Consider the following 17,885-nt stretch of genomic DNA (forward strand, 5'->3'; position numbering starts at 1 on the left):
GTCTTGTAAGTCCGCTCAAGAAATGTATTATAAATTGCTATCTGACCTGCAAAGGTGCAATGTTGTGAACTACTCCCACCTCGAGCAGCAGTAGAACATCAGCGCAGATGCTGTTGCTGCATTGCAGTCTTAACTTAAACGCACCACGTTTTTCTTTTTTGCGCTGCACCAGAGCATTTGGTTCTGTTTGAACTTGTACTCCAAAGCTGGTTACAAAACTCGTGTACCTTTCAGTGTTGCCCGGCAAGCACAACTATAGTGACGCTGAGGCTAAAGGAGCACAGATTGGAAGCCAATTATAATGTAAATCTGGCAAGAAAACATCTACGGGGCTGCCACGGAAGCAACTTTATGACTAACATTTCTGTTTTAATGGGTTCTACGTTTCATAGAATACTTAAAAATTCTGTTTTCACTGTTGGCATCACTGTGTCGGATTAAAATAATAACAGATGGTGTGATTTTTCTTTTTTTGTGTGGTTGAACATTAAAACTAAGTAAATTGTAAACTCCTATCTGAGATTGTCTGAATGTGTGGCAAAGGTTGTCAGCTGCCCTGGTGCGCGGTGATAAAATGATACTATCCTTTCTAATGTTCGGAGCATTGCTCATGTCTCATTCTGGAAACGGTGATCTTTTTATAGTGTCAGTGCTGACAGCAAACCCTCTGCACGATCTGATTTGATTCCTTTGAAGTGCAGACTGTGATTTCCTATTGTAGATATCTGAGATGTCCTCAGCTTTTCTCACTGGAGTGCACTGGAGTGCTATCATTGTTTCATCAAAGCCAGTTCTGCTTCATCATCATCTATCCTGAATCTTTCATTTATGTGCGTCTCCCCTCCCCTCTCTCCTAGTCCCACCCAGACTTCTTTGTTTTTGGTTTTCTGAGGAAGTCACAGGGAGGTGTTGTCAGGAGGTGTTGAAAAAGAGTAATCATAGCTTATGACACTAATCTGTTTCTGTCTCTCCTCTCTCTCTTTTCTCCGGCAGGTGAAAGAACGTGCAGACCGACTGTCTCACACTAAGCTATGGAATGCTCTCTGCTCCCACCATCACTAACCTCCAATCTTTGGACTGAGCTCCAAACGCTTAGTTAGCGGCTGTGCTTCTCCCCTCAGACTCTTTATAACCAGGGGACGAAGAGAAGGTGTGGGCTTACCAAGTCCTCCGCTAAAAACGCACAGAGCACTTCATCTTTTTTTTTTTTCTTCTTCTTTTTTTGTAGATATTTTAAGCAGGATTTTTGTTTCTTTGCATATTTTTCTCACCTGAAATCATATCAAGATGGATCTGGAGTCGTATCTGTGGATGGTGGTTATTGGCTTCATCATTGCCTTCGTCCTGGCATTTTCAGTTGGAGCTAATGATGTGGCCAATTCATTTGGCACAGCAGTGGGATCCGGCGTGGTCACTCTGAAGCAGGCCTGCATCCTGGCATCCATCTTTGAGACGCTGGGTTCAATGTTGCTCGGGGCCAAAGTGGGAGAGACGATTCGGAAGGGCATCATAGATGTCAGCCTCTACAATGACACGGTGCCCGTGCTCATGGCAGGCGAGGTCAGCGCCATGGTTGGTAAGTTGAATTTGCTCTTACATCCACTGAGTGATGCAGTTGCCGCTAATGTCTTAAGCCTCATTTTAGACATGCAAATCCTTATGTTTATCTGATGGACAGTTTTAGGCCATGCTGGAATAAGCACCAGAGTCAATTTAATGTAAAAGCCACAATAGCACTTCTACTAAATAGACCCAGTGATTGTTTTTTTTTTGTAATATTTGGAACCTGTCGCATGTCTGAATGAAGTTTGAAGTAACTTGAATGTGCAAAAAAAACTTGGATGTTGATGAAATTTAGGATTCATTATTTTATTTAATCCTTTACAAATCACATCAGACTTCATCAAAACTTGTAACAAACACGATAAGTGGAGAACATGTTTGACTTTTTGATGTTATAGCTGCTAAACAACTGTTAACAAACAGGAAACAACCATGAGACTGGAAATAAGAATAATAGTTGTCAGTAGCTCTGAAAACAGTCTGTAAATGCTTTTTATTAGAGATGCTTAAATGTATTTTTCTTTTCTGTCTTCTAAGACTGTTAAAAGGCTTTTGAATGAGCCACGATGGAAGAGAGACATTTGACTTTGTTGCATCGGCGATCTTTTTTTTCCTGAAAATTTTCAACGAGAAAAGAAATCTTTAAAAGTTGATTCATTTGCTAATATTAGTTGTGATGCTAGTTGCAGCCAAGAGAAACTCCTGCGACTTTCACTCCATAGATGAAAAATGTGTTACCAAAGGTGCCCCCCTCCCCCCATCACTCCAGTGTTTTAGGCACTACAAGTTTAGATCCTTATCCAGCGAAGGGTCACACAGAGCCAAAGATCTATTTTCAGCCATTCAGCCACACGATCAAGTATTCCTACAGCAGTTTTCCTGATGTCAACATCATCCTGTCCGTCTAGGATTACAACAACACATGCTTTTTCCTAGTGAAATAATAAATAAAAGCTCTTTACTTTAGAAATCTTTCTCACATGCCTAAAAGATTTGCACATTGCAGTAATATATGGTATATATTAAAGAAGAAATGCTTCAGTTTCACCTGTCAAGTTGTAAAATAAACTTTTAAACTTCAACAATGTCTTATTTATTACCTCATATAAACTACTTTGATATGTATTGTTCAATATTTACCATGTCACAAATTAGGCCCTGCTAATCCTCCCGAAATCCACTTTTGATCTTTAAAAACTCTGTATAGCTTAATGCAGACATAGAACTTTATAAAAGGCTTAGAAATGAATTTGAATTTAACAATAATGTTATGTATATTATTAGAGCTGGGCGATAGAACGATAACGATATGTATTGCGAAATAACTTTTTCTGATAGAAAAATTAAACTATTGCTATAGACTAGTGATGTTCGATTCGTGAACGAATCGTTCAATACTCGAGAATCACTTTACTGACTCGTGAATCATGATTCACAAGCCCAACTGACTCACTGACTCATCCCTGTTTCTGTTAGCAAACTAATTCGCTTAGTAGAAATATATCTAGCTTATAATTAAAATTGTGGGGGGGGGGGGGGGGGGGAAACAACAGCCAGTTTCTTAACAAAAGCATTTCTGCTCTGAACTGGAAGAAAAAACCCTGAGTAGAAGCTCACATCAAGAAAATAGCTCCTCGGTTCACAGTAGCATCGCTCTGCTAACATGCTAACAGCACATTTGAGCTACTCACCCCCTCCCTTCCTGTGCTGAATCGTAAGCGTAAGCAAATCACTCAGGACTCGCTCACCCCCTCCCTCCTGTGCTGAATCATAGAGCGAACGAATCACTCAGGACTCACTAACCCCCTCCCTCCTGTGCTGAATCGTAAGCGTAAGCGAATCACTCAGGACTCGCTCACCCCCTCCCTCCTGTGCTGAATCATAGAGCGAACGAATCACTCAGGACTCGCTCACCCCCTCCCTCCTGTGCTGAATCATAGAGCGAACGAATCACTCAGGACTCGCTCACCCCCTCCCTCCTGTGCTGAATCATAGAGCGAACGAATCACTCAGGACTCACTAACCCCCTCCCTCCTGTGCTGAATCGTAAGCGTAAGCGAATCACTCAGGACTCGCTCACCCCCTCCCTCCTGTGCTGAATCATAGAGCGAGCGAACGAATCACTCACTCACTCACCCCCTCCCTCCTGTGCTGAATCGTAAGCGTAAGCGAATCACTCAGGACACGCTCACCCCCTACCTCCTGTGCTGAATCATAGAGGAACGAATCACTCAGGACTCACTAACCCCCTCCCTCCTGTGCTGAATCGTAAGCGTAAGCGAATCACTCAGGACTCGCTCACCCCCTCCCTCCTGTGCTGAATCATAGAGCGAGCGAACGAATCACTCACTCACCCCCTCCCTCCTGGCTCACAGCTTCTTCTTCTTCTTGGTTGGCAACCAATGTTAAGGTGCATTACCGCCCCCTGGCTCACAGCTCAGTGGACATTTAGATGAGAAAATATATATTTAACACATTTAAGGAAAATACTAATAAAATACAAATAAACAAAATAAATGTTTATTAAGCAATTTTGATAGGAAATTGCTTAATTTTAGAAATGTTTTTGCTCTTTTTTGCTCTATAAAATAGTTGTTGTTTTTTTAGAATCATTCATCTTAGCAGTGGGATTTACATGAAAAGAGAAACAAATTAAGTTTGAGTGAAAATGTAAATTTTTTGCACTCTCTGGTCAACTGACTCAGTGAATCAAATGACTCAAAAAACCCGATTCACTTTGGTGAGTGACTCATTACAACTCGATTCAGTAAAAAGAATCAAATTTACCATCACTACTATAGACCTCGCCGCTCTTGTCCTCTTAGAAAAAAAAAAAAAGGACAGCCAATCCAAATTAAGTAGCGCGGAGCCGAACCAATCACAGCCGCAGCGTCACGTCACGTGACTTGTTACGTACAGCACAAGTGCCAAGCCGCGCATGTGTATTTGTTTGGGAAGCAGCCAGCCACCGTGCCACCCGGGTAATGGAGGAAATGAGTGTGCCGACTAGAGGAAAATCAACCGAGAGTGTGACCAAAGGTTACCGAAGAGAAAACAGATGATGCCGGATTCCATTGCCGGAGAGATTGTCGAACGGAAGAGCCATAGAAGTTCCGTAGTGTGAAGGTATTTCGGCTATTTCAAGCCTGACAAAAAACAGAGTAGCGCACACTGTAAACGTATTATGGGAAATAAATATTTAAATCAAAACAAGCTGCAGATTATTTCACATTTTACTTGTGAGCAACGGCACATTTAAATTTTACAAATATAGTTATTTGGCTTATATCGCAATATATATCGTTATCGCCTGAAATGAAAAAAACATATCGTGATATGAAAAAATCTTATATCGCCCAGCTCTATATATTATCCTGGGCTCAGCTGGTACTTGTGACATGCACCAATCCTCATGTATGTATCATAATTACTGTTATTAAGCAGTGCACCTCACTCACTTTCTTACTGTACATGAAAGGCACTGCACAAAGTTTTTTTTTTTTTTTTAATGTATTTTCAGATCAAATTTTATTGGGGCTTTGCAAATGTTAGCTAACCTTGCAGCATTGTAAGTATTTCCTAAGAGCCGCAGGAAAACAAAACTCTCGAAGTGAAACATAAAGAGGAATTGTTGAGTATCAACTGGAGACTCGCACACCACCATTTCAGTAAAAGCAGAAAACAATGGGTCTCCCATTAGGACAATACCATTTTGATGACAGACTGCTGGCAAATGTTGATTTAAAAAGGGCAGCATTATGCACAGGGGATTCCCAAGGAGATGAAAATTCAGGTGTGGCTGGCTGCCACAGGTCACTGTTGGAGAAACATTTTAACTGGCATATTGTTCATGCATAATTAAAGAAGTTTTAACCTATTGTTAAAACTTCCTCCAGTGCTTCTTGTGTACTGGAGGCTTTGGTGTTTTGCTGGAGTTTAAAGTCTAATTTAGGGCTGACAATGATTTGTCCTATTATTATTCTCTAGGATAATGAAAACAACCGCATGTATAAAATCTCCAGCCAAAATAAGTTTTTAAAAGGTTGCCTCCCCCCCCCCCCCCCCCCTGCAGGTTATAAGTGTACTATGTACACCCAAAACAGTACTTAACAGCTAACTCAATGAGTGTTTCTAGCTCTACTTACCGGAGCACTGAACAGACACCATGCTAACTCAATTTATGGAAATGTAAGCCGAGAGAAATGGTACACATTTTTCTACACATACACATTCCCTAGCGCCACTCGGCTGAAACTGTTGTGAACCTCAGCTGTGTGCATGAGTCAGTGCAGTTTCCTGGTTCAGCTTTTGACTGGCTCTTTGGAGGCAGGTTGTGTCATCCCTCATATAATACCTCTGCTGTAAAACTGTTTCAGCCCCTCTTAATTCCTGTCCTCAGCCCCCTTCAGGTTATGCCACAGCATCTCAGTTAGATTAAGGTTAAGGCTCTGGCTTAGCCTCGGCAACAAATTTTCTTTTTTCAGCAGCTCTGTTGTTGTTGTTTCACTCTGTGCGCTTTGGGTTCTTGTCTGCTTACATCACCCAAAATCTCCAGAGCTGCAGGTCATGATCTGCTGCCCCTAAAGTTATCTTGTAATTTTCAAATTCACTGTTTCCTCAGTGATTTGACGGGGTGCTCTTTCACTACACACATTTTATGACTTTATTTATAGACAGAGGTACCTCTATAAACCCACACTTCCAGTTTTTCCTGATTTTAATGAGCTTTTTAAAGTCTTAGTCTCAGATGTTCTTTTCGGGTTTCCAGCTTGGGCCATGAGTAACTACTCTCTGTGTTGAACTTTGTCTGTGTTATTGGTTTAGTTAAAATATTTGTCTCTAATGAATGTAGTGATTTAGAAGACATATTTGAGTGATTATTTCGAAACTTTTTCTCACGACTGGATCTTAAAATATTCCTTTTTTTAAATATATATAATCTTCTATGTCACAAACACTGCAATTACTCACATCATTGAGCAATTTTTGAATAGCAGTCTTTGTTAAAGGAGGGGTAAACAAAGCCTAGTGTAGTTTTCAGATTATACTTTTGTCCCAGCTTCTATAAACACTGCAAACTTAAGGGAGTCATTTGGAATTTCCAATGGCACTCTCAGGCCCTCATTTAAGATGTTACATGATGTCACACAAACTGCAGATGGGAATTAACTGCTAATTTTCCTAAGAGATTGTTTTTGTGCATGGAGGCGGACAAATAAATAAACTAAGCTAAACGTTAGATTTTTGTCTCTGTTTTGGTCACAGGGTCAGCCGTCTGGCAGCTAATCGCCTCCTTCCTCAAGCTCCCCATCTCTGGGACTCACTGCATCGTTGGCGCCACCATCGGCTTCTCTATGGTAGCCATCGGCACAAAGGGAGTACAGTGGATGCAGCTTGTCAAGATTGGTAATGACAGAAGATTGTATCAAAGTAGTGTGTGTCTGTGTGTCTGTGTGCGTGCCTATAATAACTGCCCCATTTTCCAGTGAAACCTGATGGAATAGAAACTACTCTGAGATATGCCCAGTGGAGTTAGATTTTTAGAAAGGTTTCTAGGTTTTTAGTAAACAACAATCTTCAGATTGTGTTTCCAAGTACATGACTCACTTTATACCCAGTACTTTATTGAGTTTAGTTTAGGCAGATAAACCTATTTCTTCCTTGTTAAGAGCCTCTGTCATACATCATACAGCATCCTCGAGCTCAGCATCCAATAATAATGCATACTTTAAAGAATAATAAACTCTCACGTCACCATAAAACTGGTTATTGGGATTTATTGTCATACTTAAATACATAACGCATAAATGAAATGACTTGGAATTCATTTTAGGAAGAGAACTGATGGCTAAAAACACAAAAAACTATTAAAACACAGAATTTCTAGTTGTAGAGAGTTGGCAAGGCTCTCCTGTCGTTTCCTCATTAACATTTTTCAATTCTTCTTCAGTGGCATCTTGGTTCATCTCCCCCTTGCTCTCTGGAATCATGTCTGGACTTCTCTTTATGCTCATCAGACACTTCATCCTCAACAAGGTAGGCGCACATCACTTTCAACTAATGCTGTGTTCAGTTTTGTGACGCTGCCCTTGCATTTGCAGCCGTTGCACTGTCCGCACTCACACTTAGCTGCCAATCTGGTAATTTTAATATAAGAAATTGGAGACAGACTTACACGTGTACGCCCAACTTGTCTGAAAGAACTTGAGCACAGATAAAAACCCATTTGATATGGCAACACCCGCGTATTTGTTATGTAATGGGAAAGCTCTGGCAGACTAGGAAGTGCTGCAGATCATCCGAGGGTCACGACTGCAGGATTATATATGAGTGAGTCACGGGACGATTTGCCGTTTGGGCCGGTGTTACTGCATAGATGGGTCAAATTAGGAATGAGTTCATTTTTGCGTCTGCAGGCTATTTGCATCCGAATATTCAATCTTTCTGTTTTGTGTTTGCAGGGTTGAGATTTGTTACTTCTGTAAAATCCACATCCCATTTAGTGTCATTTTACATTTCACCTGCCTCTTTAGTCATATTAATTATTAACCTTCGGATAAAAGCAAGCCATGGTTGTGCAAGATGGAATATTACTCCACACCTTTAAATTGACCTGAGCTAAACTTTTAGCCAGAAGATGCTCTCCTATCGTTGACTGCATATGATCGTGTTCTCATTTTAGCTAATATTTTATTGTGTTGTACATGTTTTGTTTTATGATTTATTATCATTATTGTTGCATTTCCTTTTTGACTTCACAGGATGACTCTGTTCCAAACGGATTGCGAGCATTGCCCCTCTTCTACGCCTCCACCATTGGTATCAACACATTCTCCATCATGTATACTGGAGCTCCATGTAAGTGCTTATTCCCAGTATATCTCTGATTATTTAACCTGACACCAGTGTATGATCAAATTATCACCTCGGGGATGGAAGCGCTTGTTAGTTTGCTCAAAATTCCTCTTGAATGTGTGATGTCAGTACATGATTTATTTATTTATTTATTTTAATGTGTGTTCATTAACTGCAGTACTTGGGTTGGAGATGCTACCGGTGTGGGCCATCTTTCTCATCACTTTAGCTGGCTCGCTGGTCTGCGCAGCTCTGGTCTGGATATTGGTCTGTCCCTGGATGAGGAGAAAGATTGCAAGTAAGTATTTGTTAAATTTGGTTTAGGGTTAGGGTAAGTGTTGTGTTTAGGCTTTTGGTTTTATGTAAATGAATGTCCTCACAAGGATATCCATACAAGTGTGTGTGTGTGTGTCCAGTCTGTCTCTCTCACGCCATGTGAAAACGCTCTGACACCAAACAACGGAAGCCAGGGCATGTGCTTTCTTGTTGGCCTCTGCCAGAGGCACTAAAGCCACCAGAAAAATCCCTGTGAACTCTCCAGTGCTCCACTTAGATTTTGGGCGTAGAGCTACTTGGTCAGATGAAAGAGGCTAAGATCGTGGCCTGCAGTGTAGAAAGCTTTCAGGATCAGGGCTGGGAATTGTTTCCCTAATGGGAAAACCAGCCCACAGCAAAGCAGGCAGCGCTGTAAAACTCATGACACAGAAAATTAAAACATTGGAAAAAGTAGACAGTGGTGGCTAAAGACAAGGCACAGCTCTGTTTATTTTAACGTTGTGCTGGATAAATAAAAGGTTCTTTGTGTAAGAGCTCAAACACTTGATCCAAAAATCTGATTGATGTCAGAAATGCTTTGCACTATAAAGAAATATAAATAAAATTTAATAAGAAGCCGAGTGGTATTTATAAGCCATGAAAAATAATATCTATGTTTAGGCCAAAAAAATAAATGTTTTTTTCCATTGACTCATGGTTTGTGTGACCGTGTCATGAACCCCCTAATGCCTGCGAGGATTACAGGTAAAATTATTGGTGCTAATCTGGATATTACTGCATCCACTTAAATAAAACAGGTCATAACTCTGATTGGGTTTTTTTTTTCTCCACTAGGGTATTCAAAGAGTCGGGTAGGCACTGGAATAATTTAGATCATCTGTTTCTTGTCAGAAGTTTTGTCTCCTGAACCTGAAAGCAGAAGCAACAGCTTTTTTTAAGCGTGAAAAGTTACAAATAAATTCTAATCTTTTTTTTTTCCCCTTTTTTGCTTCCTTAACTGGCTGCCATCCAGATTGGTTTTCTTGAAATCCTTTAATAATAAAAGGCTGCCACAATACAGTTGTGGCCTTCCTTTCATGATGGATTTAAAACAACCTTCAAAAATGTCCTAACTCGGTGCTCTTTCAACTGCTGCTTGATCTCCTCCAGGTCGTTTAAAGAAAGAGCAGGCTCTGTCGAGGATTTCTGATGAGAGCCTGGACAAGATCCCTGAAGAGGAGGAGGAGAGCCCCGTCTTCAAAGAGTTACCAGGGGCGAAGGGCACAGATGAGGCTGTGATGCCGCTCACAGGCGGCAGCAGTGACCGGGTCACCCGCGAATCCAGCAGCGAGCTCACCAACCTGGCGAATGGAGGCACTATCCTGCCAAACGGCAGGGTGTATGGTACAACTGGACATTTATAATAATATTTGATAAGAGGGGAGTAACTATAGCTTTATTTATACGCTAATACTTATTAGCATAAATAAACTTGCCATTAATGGAGATCAAACTCGTCGGTCATCATCATTAATATCCTGCTCCCACGCAGACTTTTCATTAACCGTCTGTCTTCCAGGTCGGACACACTCAATGACGAACGGCAGCCTCAAATCCCCCATCTCTAACGGCAGCTTCAGCTTCGATGGCCACATGCGTAGCGATGGCCAGGTGTACCACACGGTGCACAAAGACTCGGGTCTGTACAAAGACCTGCTTCACAAAATCCACCTGGGCCGCATGGATGACAGCGAGCGCTCCAACGCCGGCCCGCCTGACAACAATTACCGCCTGCTGCGCCGCAACAACAGCTACACCTGCTACACAGCGGCAATATGCGGCATGCCCGTCCAGCCGATGCGCTCCGAATCACGCGAGGACAGTGAAAAGCTGGTTGGTGAGGGAGGCGGCAGGAGCAACAGCGTGTCTTACTCCAAAAAGCGGATACGCTACGACAGCTACTCATCGTACTGTAACGCCGTGGCCGAGGCTGAGATCGAGGCCGAGGAGGGCGGAGTGGAGATGAAGCTTGCCACAGACCTGGAAGGGGTGGAGGAAGAAGGGGCTGCACCTCCAGGGCCAGACGACTTGGAGGATCAGGAGGAGAAGGACAAACCTGAGGTGTTTCTGCTTTTCCACTTCTTGCAGATCCTCACCGCCTGCTTCGGTTCTTTCGCCCACGGAGGCAACGATGTCAGGTGCTGCCCCCTACGTGTTGCATGACAGATAGCGACCTTTATGGTCCAGAGTACATTTCTCTGTCAACTAAATATAAAAATCATCTTCACGCTGCTCTTTGGACTTGAGTATATAATGCCCGAATAAGGTTTTTATCTATTTTCTTGTTTGTAGTAATGCCATTGGGCCTTTGGTGGCACTGTGGATGATCTATGAACAGGGCGGTGTGATGCAGGATGCTGCCACTCCTATCTGGCTGCTGTTTTACGGTGGTATAGGCATCTGTGCCGGCCTGTGGGTATGGGGCCGCCGTGTCATCCAGACCATGGGGAAGGACCTCACGCCCATCACCCCCTCAAGGTGAGAAAGTCACCTCACAGGAGAGTGAGTGCACATGTGCGTGTCTGTGGATGCGGTTGGGTGCGTTTGAAGGAGAGTTGTGCTGCAGAGGTGAACTATCCACCATGCTTGGGTTTTACGCGCTCCAAAGAGCCTCAACCCGCTGACACAAACAAGTTCATAGAGGGCTCCCAGCCTCCATGGTGAGTACTTACTTTCCCACAGCCGTATTAGAATGCTTATGCACAATGTCTTAAGGGCAGTAAAGGGCAAATGAACAATCAGAAGATACTTAGTACTCCATGTGCAGACAGCAAAATGCATAAAGCAGTTTGTCTGTTGTGTAACTCATGAATGTTCTGATTTTCCCTCACTGTCTGCCAGGGAGTGACCTGCACACACAGTGTTGATGTGTACTCATGTTTATCATCAGAGGTCAGACAGATCGTTTAAGTGAAAAGATCTGTGTGTTCAAATCCATTACGTTTGAGTTTATTAGGTAAAATACAAAGACTGAATGGATTTTTTTTTTTATTACTTTTTCCTGCTATAAACGTATAAATAAAAATTTGGTGATAAATAAATCTTGATCTCAGCATTAAGCACGCTATTTATGATTTTGGGAATCATCCCAGACTTTGCTAGAAATAATTCTTACTACTTTTTTACAGAAATCTGCTTTAATAATAGTATCTTAATGGTGCCTGGGGAGTGAAATAGTAGTGCATTTTTTTTCTCAGATTTTTTTGACCTATTACATAAAGATTATGAATAAACAAGTAGACTTTCGGACCACAACAAACAAAGCCTTAGGACACTGGCTGTCTGATAACCTGAGCAGTAGACGTCTCACATCCACAAACCCGTGCTGTTGCTCTGTCCTTGACTTCAGTCTCCTTCTTCCTCTCTCTCTTCTCTTCCCACGCATAAGATGAAGGGTTTGCGTGTGTGTGTGCGTGCGTGCCCGCGTGTGTGTCTGTGCATACCACAGAGTTGTTTGTGTGCTGAGGAAACCGAACTCTGCAAGTCACCCTGCATTGAATGTACTGTATGTGTCCGAGCATGCATGCACATTAGGGTCTAATTGTTCCAGCAAGGCGTTTTGAGGTGTGTGTGTGTGTGTGTGTGTGTGTGTGTGTGTGTGTGTGTGTGTGTGTGGCTGTGTTTTGTTGCCTGGCAGGAACATCACACAGGGTTGCAGGAAGCTGTTTGGCATTCTGGGTGAAGAGAAGTAGAGCAGGAGGGGTGAGGGAGGGCCACAGTGGGAACCGTAGCCTCTCTTCTCCAACCGCAGGGAGGGACGCCAGTCTGACTCTTGCACTTTTCTTTTCCTCCCGTCCTCCTTTCTCCTTCCTACCCACTCCTGTAAATCACTATTTTTGTGGTTAACCCTCTTCTTCTTCTCAGTGCCCTGCTTTTTTCTTTTTCTTCATTCCTTTACATCTTTTTTTTTTTTACGTCTCACCTAAAGAGCTTTCTCTCTCTTTCTCTTTCTCTTTCTCCCCTTTTCCCTGAAGTCTCTTTCTCACGCTCACGCCTACGCCATCTCATTATTTTCCCTTCCCTCATTTCTCCTCTTTTTGTTTGTGCTCTCTCTTCTTTGTCTGTCTCCTTTCTCTCTTAATCTCCCTCCTTCCATCACCAGCTTAGACTTTTTGCCAGGACCCAAAGACAAATTTGCACTGGTTCACCATTCTAAAGATTTGATTTCCTCCAGTGTCTGTTTCCATGCATCACTCTGAAAAGAAGTTTGTTTGGGGCAAGGACACGGAAGTGTTTATATGTGTGTCTGCGGTCTATGTGCCCGGGAATATATTTTAGCAGCCGCAGCGAACACCTAAAAAGTGCAATGTATCACAGCAGTAAAAAAAACTTTTGAAACTTGAAGTATGGATTTTCATCCTTCTGCCCAGCTCTGGTGTTGAAGAACCACGGGGACAGATTGCTGGAGATCTAGCAGGCTCTGCAAAGCTTAACCAGCAGAACTCAGAGAAACACTCAGAGAAACATAGAGAAACACTCATCATCTCTTTGTGATGAGTCGATATGGCACACTTGTCCTGTTGTGTATAGTTTATTGTTGCTGTTGAGAGGTGGAGGGAATTTTTTCTGTAGCTTTCTTGCAAGACCCTCTACTCCTACATTCTGACATGAGCTGGGGGAAAGCACAGGTCTAAGTAATACAGTTAACATTTGCCTAATGGCTATCAGTTTCTGTAGGCCATGTCTACAGACAGAGTTAGGGCCAAGTGGCCATTGGGTTCAAGATTAATCAGGTGACATCACTGGTGCTCTGCTGTCTTAGAGATTGGCTCCTGCTGCTCGACCACTCCGCACTCCGCCTGCAGTGACATTTAAATTTCAGTCGTATCTTCATCTGGAACCTTAGCTCAGTGTTTCTGACGAATGTTATTGGCTGCCATCTAGTAAGAAAAAGGCCACATTTTTCTCTTTTTAAGTTGTATTTTCACGCATTTAGTTTAATTTTTTTCCCCTCTTTCATGATTTGGAAGTTTATTCTATTGTCTAATGTCTTCTCTGTGTGTGTCCTGAAGGCAGCTGGTGGCTTTAGAAAAACTGTCTTTTAGTAAGCACAAGGCAGCACAGAAACACACCAACACAAAGGCCTGTTTGTATATCACATACTGAAACTATCATTTATGAATAACACACTGGTGGTGTGTAATACCTGGTAGAAATGGTGTGTGTGTGTGTGTGTGTGTGTGTGTGTCATTGTCAGATATTTAATATTATTTCTGTTTTTCAAATGTGTGCTGGGTATACTTTAAAGAACTGCTGAACGCTCTGCAATGGTTTTATATGTGGATGCCAGTGAGATCGTGCCATCATGAGCAACATCCAAGACATCACAATGAAGAATGTCTCTTTGCTCCCTCCCCCCTTCCCTTCCTCTCCCTTCCCTTCCTTCCACAGTGGATTCACTATTGAACTGGCTTCTGCACTCACAGTCGTGTTCGCTTCCAATATCGGAATCCCTGTCAGTACCACACACTGCAAGGTATGACTGAGTGGCCTTCCAGCTGGCCTCTCAACTCCCTTTCAGGCATTTCCAGGGGACAGGGACCTCACACTGCCTCCCAGGCCGCCGGGCTGGACTGAGCTAGAATCGCACACACACACACACACACACCACTTTAGCTATAATTAGTGCTTAGTCATGTTGTGAGATAATTAGCTAAAATCTGTTTTAGTTTACTATAATTTTATGCCTACCTCCCTACAAGTGCTCTGCTTCTTAGTTAAATTTCTCCACAGAAATCAAAGCTCAGATTATTTTGGCAGGAAAACAAAAAGGATAATTGCAGTTTATGAAAATGTGGGTCTTATTTATTAGTTTTGACCTTCTTTTCTGTCTGTTGTGATCACTTGTACAAGCTAGGCTGAAAGCCGTGAGCACGGCAACATTAGTCCAACAAAGTCAGTAACACGGGCCCTACTGTCGGGTGTGTTGTGGGGAAAAAAAAGCAAGAAAGTATTTTCCTGTGGAAATCAGCAGGGAGCCTGACTCGGTTAAATTTCCTAATGCCAGTTTTACGGTTACATTTTAATTTTATCATTAAAATCTCTTTAAACATTATCCTCTAGCTGATTTACTGAAATCCAGGCGATAAAAATTCTCGTAAGTCGGAGTTGCCTTTAATTATTACAGGGCGCTCCAGGCAGCTTTTCAAATAGCAGAAGAAGCTCTGCTTAATTGTTTTTGCTCCGATTTGCCATTCCTATCATTTCCATCCTCATGAGTATGAAAAATGAACCCTAATATTTCCAGTTCTGTAGTTACGAGTCAGGGGAATTATTAAAGTTCTTTGCTTTTTGGTAAAGTGTTTCCCACAGTGATCACAGTAACAGCATCGTTAGTAGAAATTGTTGTCAAAACGATGTAAATACCACTCATTTTCTCATAAACAAGACTTATCCTCCGCAGGAACTGATAACCAATCTTTGAGGTGCATGAGAAGATCAAAACGAATCCATGTCCAGCCCGCTACAACCAGCCCCAGGCAGCAGTGTGCAGCCCCTCTCCCCTGCTCTTTTCAGGAACAGCAGATCGAGGCAGGAATTTGAGACGGACCCCACCAGTCCCAATCCTCCCCTGCCCGCCCCCATCAACACGGTGTCTCATTCTCTGTTTCATTTCCACCAAGTCTCTTCCATTTTGCCCTCTTAGCACTGGCATGGTTTGGTGTGTGGGTTCTCGACCCTGCTGTGCTTGTCCGCAAGCAGACCTCAACCTCCCAAATACCTACCATCCTCCCCCCCCGAACCTGTCGCACTTGTTTTCCACTTTTTTTTACCTCTCCATCTTTCTCTGTCTGTCTCTCTACTCATCTATCTTCACAGCGGATTTTGCATTGAAGTAATGAGTGCGCTAACAGTGCTTGTTGCATCAAATGTGGGCATCCCAATAAGCTCCACCCACTGCAAGGTATTGGTAGTGAAGTCATCCTAGAGAGCCCTCCGGGAGCTCGCCTTCATCGCTTCACCTGTAGCTGTCAATCGCCAAAGCCAATCACAACTCCCGAAGTTGACGTTTTGATTTCTCGTGCAGTTTTCCTTCAGCAACACAACCCCAAGTTTGACTGAAAGGTAGCTTTGTTAGATTAAAGAATGTTATCAAGCAGTTACGTGCATGTTTATTAGACATACAGCAAATACATAGATATCATCTTTATTTATTTATTGTTTTTTGTTTATTAAATTAGTAGTAAAAGTTTTTTTTTAATAGATGAAAAACTAGGAATATTTGTTAAACAAATACACAAGTAGAGAGTTTGATGATAATATTGATATCACTAAATATTAAGCTATTGCCGTTAGCCTCTTAGCTACTTGTAAAGCTGAAGCTGGATGAAACACCTGAAATGTTTGTTTTTAGCTTATATAAGATCATACGTGCAATAATCAGTGAAAACAGGAACGCAAAAATGTTAGCTCCACTGAAGGGAAACTGCACAAGACTCAAAACTGGGTTTAAGTTACTGGTGATCTATTTGTCTAAACATCAATATCATCGCCATCCATACCTTATCTTCATTTCTCACCTCCAAATGCCATCGCGTTTCCTTCCTAAAAGCCTTGGATAATCAACTGCTCTGCTAAAATGCTAAATCTACTGATGGTTAGAGGTATATAATCGTGGTGGTGATTTGAATGATTTAGTGATTCTTATTTATTTGTTTATTTTAAATATGGAGATGGTCCACAGATGATGCTGGACTAAAAAAAAAAAACACTAGCAAGACTTGCAGCTCTTTGACATTTTAAATTGTTTGGTTTTCAGAAAGTAGCCAGCAACATCTGTCAACATCTTCACTGTGTGTGTGTGTGTGTGTGTGTGTGTGCGCGTGTGCGTGCGTGTGTGAGAGAGAGTCTGTATTTGTGTCACTGGCATCCATTCGGTTTCAGTGAAGTTCTGTTGTGTATGAGTGATAATTTTTCTTTTCAGGTCTTTTTTGTGTGTGTCTGTGGGTGTGGAAGTTAAACCGAATGGATGGGTGTGTGGGTCGGTGTGGTATGGTAATGTGCAGTGACTCGTTTCAAAAGCTCAAAAACAATACGAACACTGAGGTCACACCGAGTTCAGAATTTGTTGCTCCGTGCTTGAGGTACTAAAACCATCAAACAAACAATGTGACCACTGAGTTAAATATTGTTCAACACATGCACACCCTGCTTTGGAAAGAGGAGAATTCAAGAAATGCTACATCAAAGTATCTTGCGTCTAAGTAGAGAGGCTACATGACCTGAATGTCTTTTCTGGGAGATATTTTTGTGAGTCTAGTAGAGCTTAGTCTTATTAAGACTGACTAGTAAACCAAAAGAACAGGCTGGACTCTGTTGGCCCGACTTTCCACATTTAGTCAGCGTGTGACAGACGGTGTCTCATGTTGCTGCGGCCATATAAGAGCAGGGAAACGCGGTTTAACTCCCGCCCACCTGTAGCGTCACTAAGAGCTGAAACCACTCACTGCACGTTACTCCAACACTCGCTTGTGTGTGTGTCGCTTTGAGTCTTTGAACATGGATTAGTCAAAAATCTCTTTTGTATTCTGAAGTTATTTCTGTCAAAAGAAAGAAGTGGAAGTCTGAAATTTGCAGACAGACTCGCAAAAGCTAACTAGCTCTCAGGTTTAGTGCTTTTTGATATTTACATGCTAATAATAAGTAAATAAAAGACTGTTGCTACTCTAGAGCTGCTGATTTCAGGCTTCCACGGATACCAAATTTAATTTATTCTGTGATAACCTCTATAATCTGCTTGCAGTCACTAACACAGACACTGAAAACTGATCTGATTTTGAAGAGCTGCAGGTTGCACATGGCCTTTCTGCTGACCTGTTGATATGTTATCACCTTTTGTTCGTGTGTCTTTCTGGCCGTACTCTTTGGTGGAAGTTTTTTTTGTTGTTGCTCAGTACAACTTTTAGATACAATTAATATACCAATTACTACCAGTATCAATATCAATTACATTAAATTCAAAGTATCAAAGTATTTTTTGTAAGAGTCCATATAGTATGAAAATGGAATTGAGTATGTATGTACATATTTTTCTTATACTGTCCCTCTGTGAAGCATGTTAGCTCGCCCCCTGTCTAAAAAGTTGCTGACCACACTCTACTAACTGGCTTCTTCTTGCCCGACTTCCACAAACAGGAATTTGATTCTTTTTA

The 17,885-nt window shown here is 42.0% G+C and overlaps 1 protein-coding gene across 9 annotated transcripts in view; it reads left to right on the forward strand.

Moving 5' to 3' along the window:
- The window catches only part of slc20a2 (solute carrier family 20 member 2), a 48,157-nt gene that overhangs the window by 24,737 nt on the left and 5,535 nt on the right, over positions 1 to 17,885 (forward strand). For 6 of the 9 annotated variants that reach the window (XM_085179881.1, XM_085179883.1, XM_085179886.1 and 3 more), the window contains exons 2-10: positions 994 to 1,576; positions 6,829 to 6,969; positions 7,514 to 7,599; positions 8,325 to 8,421; positions 8,597 to 8,716; positions 9,844 to 10,077; positions 10,253 to 10,871; positions 11,026 to 11,211; positions 14,125 to 14,209. In XM_085179881.1, coding sequence (XP_085036007.1) covers positions 1,288 to 1,576; positions 6,829 to 6,969; positions 7,514 to 7,599; positions 8,325 to 8,421; positions 8,597 to 8,716; positions 9,844 to 10,077; positions 10,253 to 10,871; positions 11,026 to 11,211; positions 14,125 to 14,209 — 1,857 coding nt within the window. In that variant the 5' untranslated portion in view covers positions 994 to 1,287. The other 3 variants (XR_014877168.1, XM_085179884.1, XM_085179889.1) reach the window with 3 other exon arrangements.

This window comes from Neolamprologus multifasciatus, chromosome 12 (genome assembly GCF_963576455.1).
Source record: "Neolamprologus multifasciatus chromosome 12, fNeoMul1.2, whole genome shotgun sequence".
Classification (NCBI taxonomy): domain Eukaryota; kingdom Metazoa; phylum Chordata; class Actinopteri; order Cichliformes; family Cichlidae; genus Neolamprologus; species Neolamprologus multifasciatus.